General features: G+C 41.3%; 1 protein-coding gene across 2 annotated transcripts in view; it reads left to right on the plus strand.

The window, feature by feature from the left end:
- Positions 1-15,082, plus strand: part of txndc16 (thioredoxin domain containing 16) — a 58,109-nt gene that overhangs the window by 34,421 nt on the left and 8,606 nt on the right. The window contains exons 17-18 of one of the 2 annotated variants that reach the window (XM_070445075.1): positions 9,479-9,654; positions 10,057-10,247. In XM_070445075.1, coding sequence (XP_070301176.1) covers positions 9,479-9,654; positions 10,057-10,247 — 367 coding nt within the window. Of the gene's footprint in view, positions 1-102; positions 759-9,478; positions 9,655-10,056; positions 10,248-15,082 lie in introns of those variants that run through there. The other variant, XM_070445076.1, reaches the window with a different exon arrangement.

Raw genomic sequence — 15,082 nt, forward strand, 5'->3', positions numbered from 1 at the left:
TGCCAAGAAAGCAGTTAGTTTTGCTAGATTCTTAAAATGTGTGCACAGCATTTGTGTTGGAGTCACTTTTAATTCTTAATTGATCTACCGTTTCTATCATAGGCCACTGTAATCGATGGGGGCCATTCTGCTCATCTGATGAAGGTGCACATGGATCAGATTCAAACTTTGAAGACCGAGATCGAGTCATTGAAGGCACACCAAGCAGAAAGAGAAACATTATCTGAGGGCAGAGATACGGGCGACAGCTGATGCATTGGTCCAGAGCCAGGCGGTGAATGACACAGTTGAAGAGGGCGAGGAACGAGATGGAGTCACAATCCATGCCAGGCACACCTGTGAGCTCTGGAACTCCACCTCCGACAGGCATACACTACCGTTCAAATGTTTGGGGTCACTTAGAAATGTCCTTGTTTTTGAAAGAAAAGCAATTTTTTTGGTCCATTTTTAAAATCGCATCAAATTGATCAGAAATTCTGTGAAGACATTTAATGTTGAAAATGACTTGTTACTGGAAACGGCTGATTAAAAAAAAACATTAAAAAAAACATTAAAAAAACAAACATGGAATGTCTACATAGGCGTACAGAGGACCATTATCAGCAACCATCACTCCTGTGTTCCAATGGCACGTTGTGTTAGCTAATCCAGGTTTATCATTTTAAAAGGCTATTGATCATTAGGAACCCTTTTGAAATGTTAGCACAGCTGAAAACTTGTTCTGATTTATAGAAGCAATAAAACTGGCTTTTAGACTAGTTGAGTATCTGGGTCATCAGCATTTGTGGGTTCAGTTACAGCAGGGGTGTCAAAGTCAAATGGACGGAGGGCCAAATAAAAAATTTAGCTACAAGCCGAGGGCCGGACTGTTCGAATGTTCATTGAAAAATTTTTAAATGACGCATATAGTCTAGTGAACCTAATTGAACCTACTGAAAACCTAACAAATATATTCCAATATGATCAGATAAATAAAGCAATATTTTCTTATGGCTCTGTCAGTAATCTTTAATTTTCAACAGACACAAAAGACAAATTTCCTTTATATAAAAATCCCCATAACATGAACATTAAATGAAAGAAACCGGTATTCAAGGCACCATCAGTAGCCTATATTTTCTATTTTAGCAAAAGTGGGCTAAATTTACTTCAAAGAAAAAAACAATAATAGCAATTTTCTATCATCCACTCAACTGAAATATTTTTAAATATAATTGGATTGAAATACAATAAAATAAAGTGCAAAAATCTATTAATCAAAAACAACACTTTGTTTAAGGAGAAGTAACATGCAGTGAAAACAAATATTAAACTTTAACTTTTAAACTTGAACTGAGTAAAAACTCTAAATATGTGATTGCACAGTAATGTTCACTTGTTTGAGGTTGAGGGTGATACTTGGTGGTGTCCCATCTTTTCCACAAGTTCATCAATGTTCGGGGTAAGGCTCTGAGCTGAGGAAATCCTCAGAATTGAGTGGAGGTGTTCAGCAGTAAGTCGACTTCTGTGTGATGTTTTGTTCAGGTTCATCAAAGAAAACAGTTGTTCACACAGGTATGTGCTGCCAAACATAGACAACGTTTTGAGCAGCCTGGATGCGCAGCTGGGGCATTGTGTCGGGGAGGAAACGGGCGAACTCCGCAGCACCCACTGCCGCATATTTTGCCCTCAGTGCATCATTGCATTGGAGGTCAATCAACTCCATTGGAGGTTTGGTGGTGAGCTTTCCACGTCAACAGCAAATGGGTTACCGAGCAGGTTCCAACCTGCTTTTTTGTGCTTCAAAGTCAGCAAATCGGCGTCGAAAGTCAGCGGCAAGCATACCTATTTTATCAGCCAACTGTGCGCTCGGGAACGCACTGGTGAAGAGCTTCTCTTTCATGGTCTGGCAGCGGGAAAGTGGCTCAAATTTTCTTTCCGCATCTGCGTCTCCCACAGAGTCAGTTTGGTTTTAAATGCCTTCACTGTACTGTACATATCAGAGATGACATGATCCCGACCCTGCAGCTCAAGTTCATTGCATTCAGATGACTCGTAATGTCACACAGAAAAGCCATTTCACACAGAAACATTTCGTCTCGGAGTTGTGTTGTGTCTTTCCCTTTGCTGTCCAAGAACAGACAAATCTCCTCACGAAGCTCGAAACATCTTTGAAGCACCTTTCCCTGGCTTAGCCATCGCACCTCTGTGTGATAGGCAAATCACCATGCTCCGTTTCTAACTCCGTCAGAAATGCCTTGAACTGGCGGTGATCAAACCTTGGCTCTGATAAAGTTAACTGTGCGCGTGATGATGCTCATTACATGCTCCATTTCAAGGCTTTACCGCACAACGCTTCCTGGTGTATGACAATGATAAGCTGTCAGCTCACCTGTCGCGTTTTCCTCTTGCATCTTTTCCGTATCTTCGCCACCAGTCCGCTCCTGTGTCCACACATCGCAGGTGCTCCGTCGGTTGTCAAACCCACGAGTTTTTCCCAAGGCAGCTCCATCTCATTTACACATCTTGACACCTCTTCATACAAATCATGCCCGTAGTTGTGCCATGCATAGGACGTAAAGCCAAAAACTCCTCTGTCACGCTTAGGCTGGAGTCCACTCCGCGGATGAAAATTGACAACTGGGCAATGTCAGAAATGTCGGTGCTCTCATCCACAGCCAAGGAATATGCAATGAAATCTTTTCCCTTTTTCACAAGCTGCTCTTTTAGATTGATGGACAACTGGTCTACTCTCTCGGCAATGGTGTTTCTGCTCAGACTCACATTTAAAAAGAGTTGCCTTTTTTCTGGGCAAACTTCGTCACAAACTTTAATCATGCAGTTTTGATGAAATCCCCTCCGTAAATGGCCGGGCTGATTTAGCGATCTCTTCTGCCAAAATAAAACTGCCTTGACAGCAGCCTGGCCTTGTGATTTGGCTTTTTTGAACAGAGCCTGCAGATTTGAGGCCTCGTTTTAATTCCTCTGCCTTTTGTAGCCTTTGTTCCATGTCCATATTCTTGTTTTGTTCCGCGTGTTTCGTTTCATAATGTCGTCTCAGATTACTCTTCAGTACCGCCACACTTTCTCCACACGAAGAACACACAGGTTTCCAGCTACCTCCGTGAACATATACTCCGACTCCCACCTTGTTTGAAACCCCCGGTTCTCAGTGTCCACCTTCCGTTTTGCCATTTTTGATGGGTATCTGAAAGTTAATTTTACTGTGATGCTGACGACTGCTGTGCCAATAAATATTGAAATGAAGCAGCCTACTGCTCGGTGCGTCACCGTTGCATTGTGGGAAATGTAGTATTGGTGCGTGTAAAAGATCTGCGGGCTGCCGGCTTGCTGCGGTCTGCGGGCCGGTTCTAATAATAAATCAAGATCATCCCAGGGGCCGTAAAAAACCTTCTCGCGGGCCGGATGTGGCCCGCGGGCCTTGACTCTGACATATGTGAGTTACAGGCTCAAAATTCGTCAGTCTATTCTTGTTCTGAGAAATGAAGGTTATTCCATGTGAGAAATTGCCAAGATATTGAAGATCTTGTACAACGCTGTGTACTACTCCCTTCACAGAACAGCGCAAACTGGCTCTAACCAGAATAGAAAGAGTGGGATGTCCCGGTGCACAACTGAGCAAGAGGAAAGGTACATTAGTGTCTTGTTTGAGAAACGGACGCCTCACAAGTCCTCAACTGGCAGCTTCATTAAATAGTACCCACAAAACACCAGTCTCAACGTCAACAGTGAAGAGGCAACTTCGGGATGCTGGTCTTCTAGGCAGACTTCCTCTGTCCAGTGTCTGTGTTCTTTTAGCCATCTTAATCTTTTCTTTTTATTGGCCAGTCTGAGATATGGCTTTTTCTTTGCAACTCAGGCTAGAAGGCCAGCATCCCAGAGTCACCTCTTCATAGAGTCGCCTCTATACAAAAGTTCTAACATTTGAAAAGAAATCATGAAAAATAAAACACTAATACAGATTATCTTGATTAGGTAAGTATTCAACCCCCTGAGTCAATACATGGGGAATCACCTTTTTCAGTGATTACAGCTGTGAGTCTTTCTGGGTAAGTCTCGAATAGCTTTGCACACCTGGATTGTACAATATTTGCACATTTATGCTTAAGATTCTTCAAGCTCTGCAAGTTGGCTGTTAATCATTGCTAGACAGCCATTTTCAAGTCGATTTAATTCAAAACTGTAACTAGACCACTCAGGAACATTCAATGTTGTATTGGTAAGCAACTTCAGTGTATATTTGACATTTGTTTTTTAGGTTATCGACCTGCTGAAAGGTGAATTTGTGTCCGTGTCTGTTGGAAAACAGACTGAAGCAGGTTTTCCTCTAGGATTTTACCTGTGCTTAGCTCTATTCTGTTTCTTTGTATCATAACCTCCGTAGTCCTTACTGATGACAAGCATACCTATAACATGATGCAGCCACGATCATGCTTGAAAATATGGCGTTTTATTCAATAATGGGTTGTATTGGATTTGCCCCAAACATAACGCTTTGTATTCAGGACATAAAGTTTTTTTTTTTAAATGCGGTTTTACTTTAGTGCCTAAATGCAAATTGGATGCATGTTTTGGAATATTTTTATTCTGTACAGGCTTCCTTCTTTTCACCCTATCATTTAGGTTAGTATTGTGGCGTAACCACAATGTTGTTGATCCATCCTCAGTTTTCTCCTATCACAGCCATTAAACTCTGTAAATGTTTTAAAGTCACTATTGGCCTCATGGTGAAATCCCTGAGTGGTTTCCGTCCTCTCTGGCAACTGAGTTAGGAAGGATGCCAGCATCTTTGTAGTGACTGGGTGTATTGATACACCATCCAAAGTGTAATTAATAACTTCACCATGCTCAAAGGGATATTCAATGTCTGCTTTTATATATTTTTTAAATTACGAGGCATTGGAAAACCTCCTTGGTCTTTTGTGGTTGAATCTGTGTTTGAAAATCACTGCTAAACTGAGGGATCTTACAATTATCTGTATGTGTGGGTTACTGAGATGAGATAGTCAATCAAAAACCATGTTAAACACTATTGCACAGAGTCCATGCAACTTGTGACTTAAGCAAATTTTTACTCCTGAACTTATTAAAATATAGGGGTTGAGTACTTATTGACGACATTTCAGCTTTTCATTTTTTATTAATTAGTCAAATTAATACCACTTTGACATTATGGGGGTATTGTGTGTAGATGGTGACAAATCAAAATTTAATCAGTCTTGAATTCAGACTATAAAACAACAACATTTGGAAAAAGTCAAGGGGTGTGACTACTTTCTGAAGGCAGTGTAAGTGAATTTTTCCAAATACTTATGACTTCTTCAAATGGGGGGACTAGATACAAATGCTTTTAATTACATTTTTAAACAGCAAAACATGTATGAAATACCCTCATAAAAGCTGACTTCTGTACTGTCGCTTAATATGAAACATTCTGGAGTATAGCCAAATAAAACATTTTAGCTGTCACTGTCCAAATATGTATGAAGGAGTGTATTTCGTAGTGTAATAGAGTATGTTGGGAATGAGCAAATGGAGACAAGCGTTGTAGTGATGTGCTCCTACTTTTTGTGGTATTTTTTTTTTACACCAATTGGTAGTTCAGTCTTGTCCCATCACTGCAACACCTGCACGGACTCAGGAGAGGTATGTGTCCTCCAAAACACGACCCTGCCAAGCCGCACTGCATCTTGACACACTGCTCGCTTAACCCGGAAGCTAACCGCACCAATGTGTCGGAGGAAACACTACTCCCGGCCCGCCACGAGTCGCTGGAGTACAATGGGACAAGGACATTCCAGCTGGCCAAATCCGGATGATGCTGGGTCAATTGTGCGCCGCCTCATGGGTCTCCCTGTTGTAGCCGGCTACGACAGCCTTGGATCAAACCCAGGTCTGTAGTGACGCCTCAAGCACTGCGATGCAGTGCCTTAGACCGCTGCGCCACTCGGGAGGCTGTTCCTCTACTTTTCATAGTCAATTTTATAAATGCGTATTACCAAATTTCGTAATGCATTATTCTTTATTGTTTTAATTATAATGTTCTCGTACTTTGAGTGTTAATCAGATATGTAGAGTGCTTTGATCTTGGTCTCTTGGATTTCTTCACTTGATATTGTCTTTTTTTAAATGTGTTTTAAAATGTATTTAATACAATATTTTAAGTCAAAATACACTGTCGACGTGGACAATTTTTTTCTCCAACATTTGTTAAATTCATAGAAATTAAATAACTAAAATATAGTTGTTGCATAAGTATTCAGTTCCCTTAGTCAATACATGTTAGAAACACTTTTACCCAAGACACAGCTGTAGTCGCTGCCAAGTCTGAATGCGTTACACACCTGGAGTATGCAATATTAGCTTATTTTTTTGTCTTAAATAAAAAATTAAGCTCTCTGATGGCAATTTTGAAGTCTTGCCATTTTCAACTTGGCAGTGGTGGAAAAAGTACTCAATTGTTATACTTGAGTAAAAGTATTTGGTTTTAAATGTACTTAAGTATTGTTAGGTTCTAATTTTCAGAGTGCAAACTCAACGGACACTAAGAAAGCTTTAAACCAAGTTTATTCTGTCCAGAGGGTCAATACACCTGCATTAGACAAAAACATGGTTTTACCCGTGGTAGTATACATTCCCCGCTTTGGTTGGAGTCTCCTCCTTATCACTAAACATTGCATCATTATTGCAGGGAGCTGAGTGATATGGGCCTTACGTGGTTCCTCCCCTTATAAGTGCTGCTACATGTGATTGTTTTCCCTGCACTCAGCCCTTCCCAAACTTACTGATGACTCCCCTCATGTCTCTATTATACCTAATGATTAATAATAAATAAAGCTCAGAAACCAAACCTATCAGTATCAAAAGTAAAAGTAATAAATCATTACAAATTCCTTATCTTTTAAGCAAACCATACAGCACAATTGTTTTTCTTTTTTCGGATAGCCAAGGGCACACTCCGATATCATTTACAAATGAAGCATTTGTGTTTATTGAGTATGTCAGATCAGAGACCGTAGGGATGACCAGGGATGTTCCCTTGATAAGTGTGTGAATTGGACCATTTTCCTGTCCTGCTAAGCATTCAAAATGTAACGAGTACTTTTGGGTTTCAGGGAAAATGTATGGAGTAAAAAGTACATTACATTTTTTAGGAATGTAGTGAAGTAAAAGTTGTCAAACATAAATTAAGTGCAGATACAATTTTTTTTTGTTGTTGTATTTTTACCTAAATATTTTACACCATTGCTTCTTGGTGAACAATTCCAGCGTAGGTTTGGCCTTCTGTTGTAGGTTATTGTCTGGCTAAAAGGTGAACTCCTCTCCCAGTGTCTAGTGTAAAGGAGACTGAAGCAGGTTTTCCTCTAGGATTTTCGCCTAGCACCATCCCGTTTCTTTTTATCCTGGAAAAACTCCCCAGTATATGCTGATGTCAAGAATACCCATCCCATGATGCAGCCACCACCATGCTTGAAAATAAGGCTGCAGTTACTCAGTGATGTATTGTTGGATATGCCCCAACCATAAGGCTTTGCATTTAGGCCAGAAAGTGTATTCCTTTGCCATGTTTTTTTGTAGTATTACTTTAGTGCCTTGTTGCTTACAAGATGCATGTTCTGTATATTTGTATTCTTCCTTTCACTCTGTCATGGGGAGTTAGGTAGCCTAGTGGTTTGAGCATTGGACTAATAACCGGAAGGTTGCAGGTTTGAATCCCCGAGCTGACAAGGGAAAAATCTGTCGTTCTGCCCCTGAACAAGGCAGTTAACCACTGTTCCTTGGCCGTCATTGAAAATAAGAATTTGTTCTTAACTGACTTGCCTAGTTAAATAAAGGTAATACAAATGTAAGTAATTATTGTGGAGTCACTACAATGTTGATCCATCCTCAGTTTTCTACCATCACCCATGGCCTGTAACATCCCTGAGCAGTTTCCTTCCTATCCTACAGCTCAGTTAAGAAGGACGGCTGTCTTTGTCTGGCTAGTTTAATACATAATCCACAGCATAATTATTAACTTGACCATGCTTAAAGAGATATTCAAGGCCTCCTGAGTGGCGCAGTGGTCTAAGGCACTGCATCGCTGTGCAACTAGAGATTCTGAGTTTGAGTACATGACCTGGAGACCCATGAGACGATGCACAATTGGCCCAGCATCGTCCGGGTTAGGGGAGGGTTTGGCTGGCAGGGATGTCCTTGTCCCATCGTGCACTAGTGACTCCTGTGGCGGGCCGAGCGCAGTGCACGATGTACAGTGTTTCTGACATGTTGGTGCAGCTGGCTTCCGGGTTAAGTGGGCATTGTGTCTTGAAGCAGTGCAGCTTTGTTGGGTTGTGTTTTGGAGGACGCACGGCTCTCGACCTTCGGCTCTCCCGAGTCCGTACGGGAGTTGCAGCGATGAGACAAGACTGTAACTACCAATTGGGGAGTTAAAGGGAGTAAAAAAAAAGTGATATTCAGTGTCTGGTTTGTTATTGTTACCCATCTACCAATGGCTGACCTTTGAGGCCATCCCTTAGTCATTCAAAAATAATTTCAACCTCTATTATTTTCCATGTAACTTATGTGATTTAAGCCTAAATTTAGGCTTGCCCATCTTGGCCCATCTAAGCCAATTTTGGCTTAAATCACATAAGTAACATATGTAACTAGTGTGTGCGTGTGTACAGTTGAAGTCTGAAGTTTACAAACACTTAGGTTGGTGTCATTAAAACTCGATTTTCAACCACTCCACCAATTTCTTGTTAACAAATTATAGTTTTGGCAAGTCAGTTAGGACATCTACTATGTGCATGACACAAGTCATTTTCCCGACAATTGTTTACAGACAGATTATTTCACTTAATCACAATTCCATTGGGTTAGAAGTTTACATACACTTAGTTGACTGTGCCTTTAAACAGCTTGGAAAATTCCAGAAAATGATGTCATGGCTTTAGAAGCTTCTGATAGACTAATTGACATCATTTGAGTCAATTGGACCTGTGGATGTATTTCAAGGTCCACCTTCAAACTCAATGCCTCTTTGCTTGACATCATGGGAAAATCAAAAGCAATCAGCCAAGACCTTAGAAACAAAATTGAGGCCTCCACAAATCTGGTTCATCCTTGGAAGCAATTTCCAAACGCCTGACGGTACCACGTTCATCTGCACAAACAATAGTATGCAAGTATAAACCGCATGGGACCACGCAGCTGTCATACCGCTCAGGAAGGACCTAAGACAGGGAATTTTTACTAGGATTAAATGTCAGGAATTGTGAAAAACTAAGTTTAAATGTATTTGGCTAAGGTGTATGTAAACTTCCGACTTCAACTGTATGTGTGTGTGATTTTTATTAATCTTTTTTTTTTTTTAGATTGTGGACAAAAGAATCCCACTTTGTAACAAAATAAAATCCAAGGAGTATGAATACTTTTGCAACACACTGTATTTATTATTGATCACCTTTTTTCGCTCTCTCTCTACCCCTTCCAGCCGGAATTGACAGTGGAGAACCTGCCCCTGTATCTGGAGCTAAAAAAACAACTTCTGGTGCTGTTTGTGGGAGAAGGAGAGAGGGGTAGGAAAGAGAACAAGAGAGTATTGGAGGATATGAGGAGTCTGCTGAACACAGGACTGATCAACGCCTACCTGCCCTGCTGGATCCACCTGTATGTACCGGAGTATTACGTGTACCACGTCAATGAAGGGTTACAGTGGGTTTCAGAGTGTCGGGAACACAAAGTTCAGGGCAAGGCAGCCATAGCCCAATTATGTGACTGAAAGGTTTAGTTCTAGTGGCATTAACATTAAATGTTCGTCATTGTCTTTATCTTGTCGTCCACTTGGGAGGAACAATTCAATATATTGTTTCAAGGCAAAGTATGATTCAGAATTGGGGTTTTATAACTCCATTGTCTTTTCAACTGCCAATGACCCACTATTCAACACGGATTGTCTTTTACTTTTGTCTTTGAATTGAATCTCAGCTCATTGACTGAGTCATGGTTGGATGGAAAAACCAGTGAATGCAGGGTGTATTTTGGTGTTGATGGGTATCTTGTGTGTTCCAGGGGTCGTACCCCTGCAGGTAAGGCTGTCCTGGAGGCATACCTGGGTTTCCTGCCCCTGCTTCCTGCCCTGGTGGTCTCCCAGCTGGCCACAGGAGGAGAGGTCTTCCACTACCCCACTGGCAGACCCCTAATGGTACAGCCCATTCTGCAGTGGCTACAGAGAGTGGAGGATGGTGAAGAACCACCTAGGGGTATGGGGGGGGGGGGGGGTGTTAAAGTACTTGGTTAGTCCAGTGTCTCCTTGATTGACACACTTTACACTGGCAGTGACCAAAATGACCACTGTTAGAAATAAGTTTATCAGCAAAGAACAGTTAAAGAAAAATAACTTTAAACTTGTGGTTTGCTTCCCCCTATGGAAGTGCACTCTATGATGATTGACGAATGCTGCATTTGCACCTGCAGTTTCTGCCCTTTAAAACCTCTCTAGGATAGGCGGGACGCTACTGTCCCACTTGGCCAAAAACCAGAGAAAATGCAGAAAAAAAATCTGAATGGTTTGTCCTCAGGGTTTTACCTGCTAAATAAGTTCTGTTATACTCACAGACATGATTCAAACAGAGTGTTTTCTATCCAAATCAACTAATAATATGCATATCTTATCTTCTGGGGATCTTCTGAGTAGCTGGCAGTTGAATTTGGGTATGCTTTTCATCCAAACGTGAAAATGCTGCTCCCTATCCTAGATAAGTTTTAAGGGGGGCACAGCCCTGCTGCCATGGCTGCAAGTTGAAGGCTCTGACTACCAGCTCCTATTTGCACGTTCCCAACATCAGTTAATTCATTCACCACTGCCTCTGTCCATATGTATTACTTGTGTATAAAAGTGTTGTGCTACATATGCAAATGTAGGCGTGTCTGGTTGTGATGAGATGGTACTTTGTCTTCATGCACAGAAATGTGCATTGCATCACATGCTCCACATCACACACGTAATCTGTAGTCATGTCAACACAACGTATTAATCACATTATACATTTCCCATTCTCTACTCTATGGGTCAGTGAATAATGGAGTAGGCCGATCTTATGGTCTCTTTCCTGATTGTGTCATTCAAGCCATTCTGTGTACGTACTGTATGTGCTTTTCTGTCAATTGAGACTTTGCCAAGAGACTGTAATCTCAGGTGTCTGTGTATTGTACCACACAGCTCCGTCTGTCACCACCATTCATGAGATCACCACCTCTATTTATTAATTCATTCAAACCTCTTTCTCCAGTGCCTTTTTGAGCTAATCCAATCGCTATTGTTTTGTGGGCGGATTAGTATTGTATATGTGTGTGACAGACTTTGCTGGTTTCTACCCAAAATGCACACTCATCGACAGACCTCCAAAGACTAGGCGTCAGGTTTTTCTTTCAGTTATTCCACTTCTAGTGACACAGAGGGAGCTGAAATGAAGGAAGTACAGTAGAGGAAGGAGGGTGTTTTCCTGAGACGCTTCCAATCCACTTCCTCTGTCTCTGGAGGGAAATGTATCTCTTAATTGTGTCTGATGGTTGCCAGTTATAGTCCTGAGTCATCATACAGCACTCACCATAGATTTAGTTTTTCTTTCAGGCTAATGCCCCCTCTTTCTGGTTTGTGTTCATTAGGCATCAAACGGAAGAAAACGGACTGAAACGGGGATGGCCTACCTCGAGTTGTCCAATAAGAAACGCTTGTTTTTAATGAATACCACGCTGCGCCTTCTCTGTCAGGAGAAGCAAATCATTCGTCAACTTGAAGTGTTCGACGTTTAGACCGTGTTGATGTTTTTTATTTTCTGGAGCTGACTCGAGAGTTTGTATTCATCCATCATAATCAGAAACCCTATAGACATCAATTACAGTGGTTCAGTAATATGATGGTTAAACTTTGACGGAAAGGTACATTTGCTGTTAGGACATCTTATGATACTTGTGTTTCTATACTAAGCTTACTGTATCTTACATTTGATTTGGGTTTTGATCCGTATTAACATTTTGTTCAGTTACGAAATGTGGAAATATCGTTTAGAAAAAATCATACTTGGAAGAAGTTCATTTTTAGATGCGTTAAGAATTCAATCTCGACTATTCTGTACACCGTTGCAGATAGCGCTGCGATGTCTAGAGCTGACACTACTCCCAATTCCACAGACTGTGAACCAGTCTGCTCTATACAATACATTTCTGTCTGGACGTTTGGTAACATTTCACCCTCCCGAAAAAATCCGAGGTCTTTCCCACCAAACTGCTTGCATTTACCAGAGGGATCCAAACCCATTGAGAGTATGGCAGATATCGCCTGGTCGAGCTTGAAAGGAGTTAATGCACACAACCTGTTCATATGTCTTGGCTTCTCATTTATGTGTAATTCAAACCGATCCATTGTCTCAGTCTGAGTATATGACATTTACAGTTGCTTTCAAAGGCAAGCCCAATCCCACTAAAGCCTGAATTGACAGTAGAGTGGGTCGTTGGCTCACATTTCTCTCCTCTCTACGCATTGATGGCTAATGCCATATCGTGTCTTGTGTTTTATTTCAACCCCTTCTAGACACACTCACATTTGAGAGGTTGGAGCACAGGGTCAGTCATGGTAAGGGGACAATGGAGCAGTTTAGGTTAAATGCCTTGCTAAAGGGAACAACCGTTTGAGATGGCCTTCAGGATTTGATACCAGCTACCCCTACCAGTAGACATTTTCAGTACCTCTTGTTGCTGGCACCCCTCTTTAACCTCTACACCCATTGGCAGGTTGACAAAGTGGCTTGTATCAAATCCGACTGTAAATTTGACCTTTCAGTCGACCCGGCAATAATGCACAAAACCTGCATCATTACTCTACAGTGTAATTCAAGCATTGACTCATTGTCTAAGTACATGCCATTTTACAGTTACTTTCAAAGATGCTCTCAATCGCACTAAAGCCTGATTTGACAGTAGTGTGTTGGCTCATGTTTCTCCCCTCTCTCGCTACGTATTAACTGCTAATGCGTTCAACTCTCCACACGATGATCATTGTCCATTTATCACAGAGCTGAAAATTTGACTCTGCTTCATCCCAACTCTTTGAAAAACACACACACACACAGCGAGACGAGTTTTGAGCACAGGGTCAGCCATAGTAAAGCCTGGAGCAGGGCACAAATGCAGGAGATGGCATCTAGGATTTGATACAGACCTGTGATTTGAAACGGCAACCCTCTGGTTGATGGCACGCCTCTCACGTCTAGGATCTGCACCCATTGGCAAGGTGACAAAATTACTCCTTTCATGGTCGACCAGGTGATAATGTACACAACCTACATCATGACTTTACTGTGTAATTCAAGCATTGTATTGTTGTAAATGTCATGTACTCAGACAGTTACTTTTAAAGACCAGCCCAATCCCACTAAAGCCTGAAATGACAGTAGAGTGGATTTTTGGCTCACATTTACCCCTCTCTACACATTGACGGCTTATGCATTCCACTCACCACACAATGAAGATGATGACTTTATTGTCCATTTCCTTGAGACGCCCACAAAGTCTCTTAGTCAGTCTCTGTAAGCATGGAAATGGGAGATGGAATTGGCCCCATATTAAGTAACTGCTGTAAAAGCACAAGTTGTATATAATGCAATATTCCCGTCTGGAGAGACAAAGCTACTGTCTGGTTCAAAATGATTGGCACCCTTGATAAAGATGAGCAAAAAGACTATAATAAATAACACTGAACTATATTTTATGCAACAACAACAAAAAAGTGAATATTTTATACTAATTGCTCAGAGATTTTGGTTTAACAAATAATAAAACAAATCTCAAAGATAGGCACAAATTATTGGCTCACCTGTTTTCAATACTCCAACACCCTCCCTTTGCAAGGATAACGACACTGAGCATTTTTTCTAAAACGTTTGAAATATTTGAGGGATCTTAGACCATTCCTCCATACAGAATCTTTCCAGGTCATTGATGTCCTTTGTCTGCACTTCTGAACTGCTCTCTTCAATTCAAACCACAGGTTGTCAATGTGGTTCAAGTCCGGGGACTGAGGTGACCATTGCAAAATGTTGATTTTTGTGGTCAGTTAAGCATTTGATGTACTTGGGGTTATTGTTAGACCGCTGCGCCACTGCATCTCAGTGCAAGAGGCGTCACTACAGTCCCTGGTTCAAATCCAGGCTGTGACTGGGAGTCCCGTAGGGCGGCGCACAATTGGCCCAACGTCGTTCGGGTTTGGCCGGGGTAGGCCGTCATTGTTAATAAGAATTTGTTCTTAACTGACTTGCCTAGTTAAGTAAAGTTTTTTAAAAGTTTTTTTATAGGTTTTTGGCTAAAATGTCCTGGTACTTGGTAACGTTCATGATGCCGTTGATCTTAACAAGGGCCTCAAGACCAGTGGAGGCAAAATAGTCCCATAACATCAAAGATCCATCACCTAATTTTACAGTAGATATGAGGTATTTTTTTGATATGCTGATATGGTCAGATGACATTAAAATCGAGCTCTTTGGCCACACACACCAGTGGTGGGTTTGGTGTTGGAAAACGGACGCATATGCAGAAAGTAACATTCACGTGTAAGAGTTGTTGGTTTCGTTTGAAATCATTTACATTCAGAACTATTTTCAAATACATACCAAATATTAATTTAAAAATACTCTTTCAAATACTTCCAACGATACTGTATGTATTTGAAGTAATTGTAAATACATGGCAATACTTTCCAAATAGTATTTTCAAATGCATTCCAATATTCAACTACTTGTTTGTTTTTTCTTATAAGTGTTATCTGAATACTTGTTTTGACATTTTAATGAAAGGTAATTGAGATACCTGGTAGTATTTGAACCCAGGTCTGTTGTCTGAGCTGACACTGTTCCCCGGGCCCCGAAGACGTTGTCGATTTAAGGCAGCCCCCCGCACCTCTCTGATTCAGAGGGGTTGGGTTAAATGCGGAAGACACATTTCAGTTGAAGGCATTCAGTTGTACAACTGACTAGGTATCCCCCTTTCCCTGCCCTTATCCGCAAGGGGAGGGTTATAGATGATTGAAAACGGGTGCCAATAT

Source organism: Salvelinus sp. IW2-2015, linkage group LG9 (assembly GCF_002910315.2).
Source record: "Salvelinus sp. IW2-2015 linkage group LG9, ASM291031v2, whole genome shotgun sequence".
Taxonomy (NCBI): Eukaryota; Metazoa; Chordata; class Actinopteri; order Salmoniformes; family Salmonidae; genus Salvelinus; species Salvelinus sp. IW2-2015.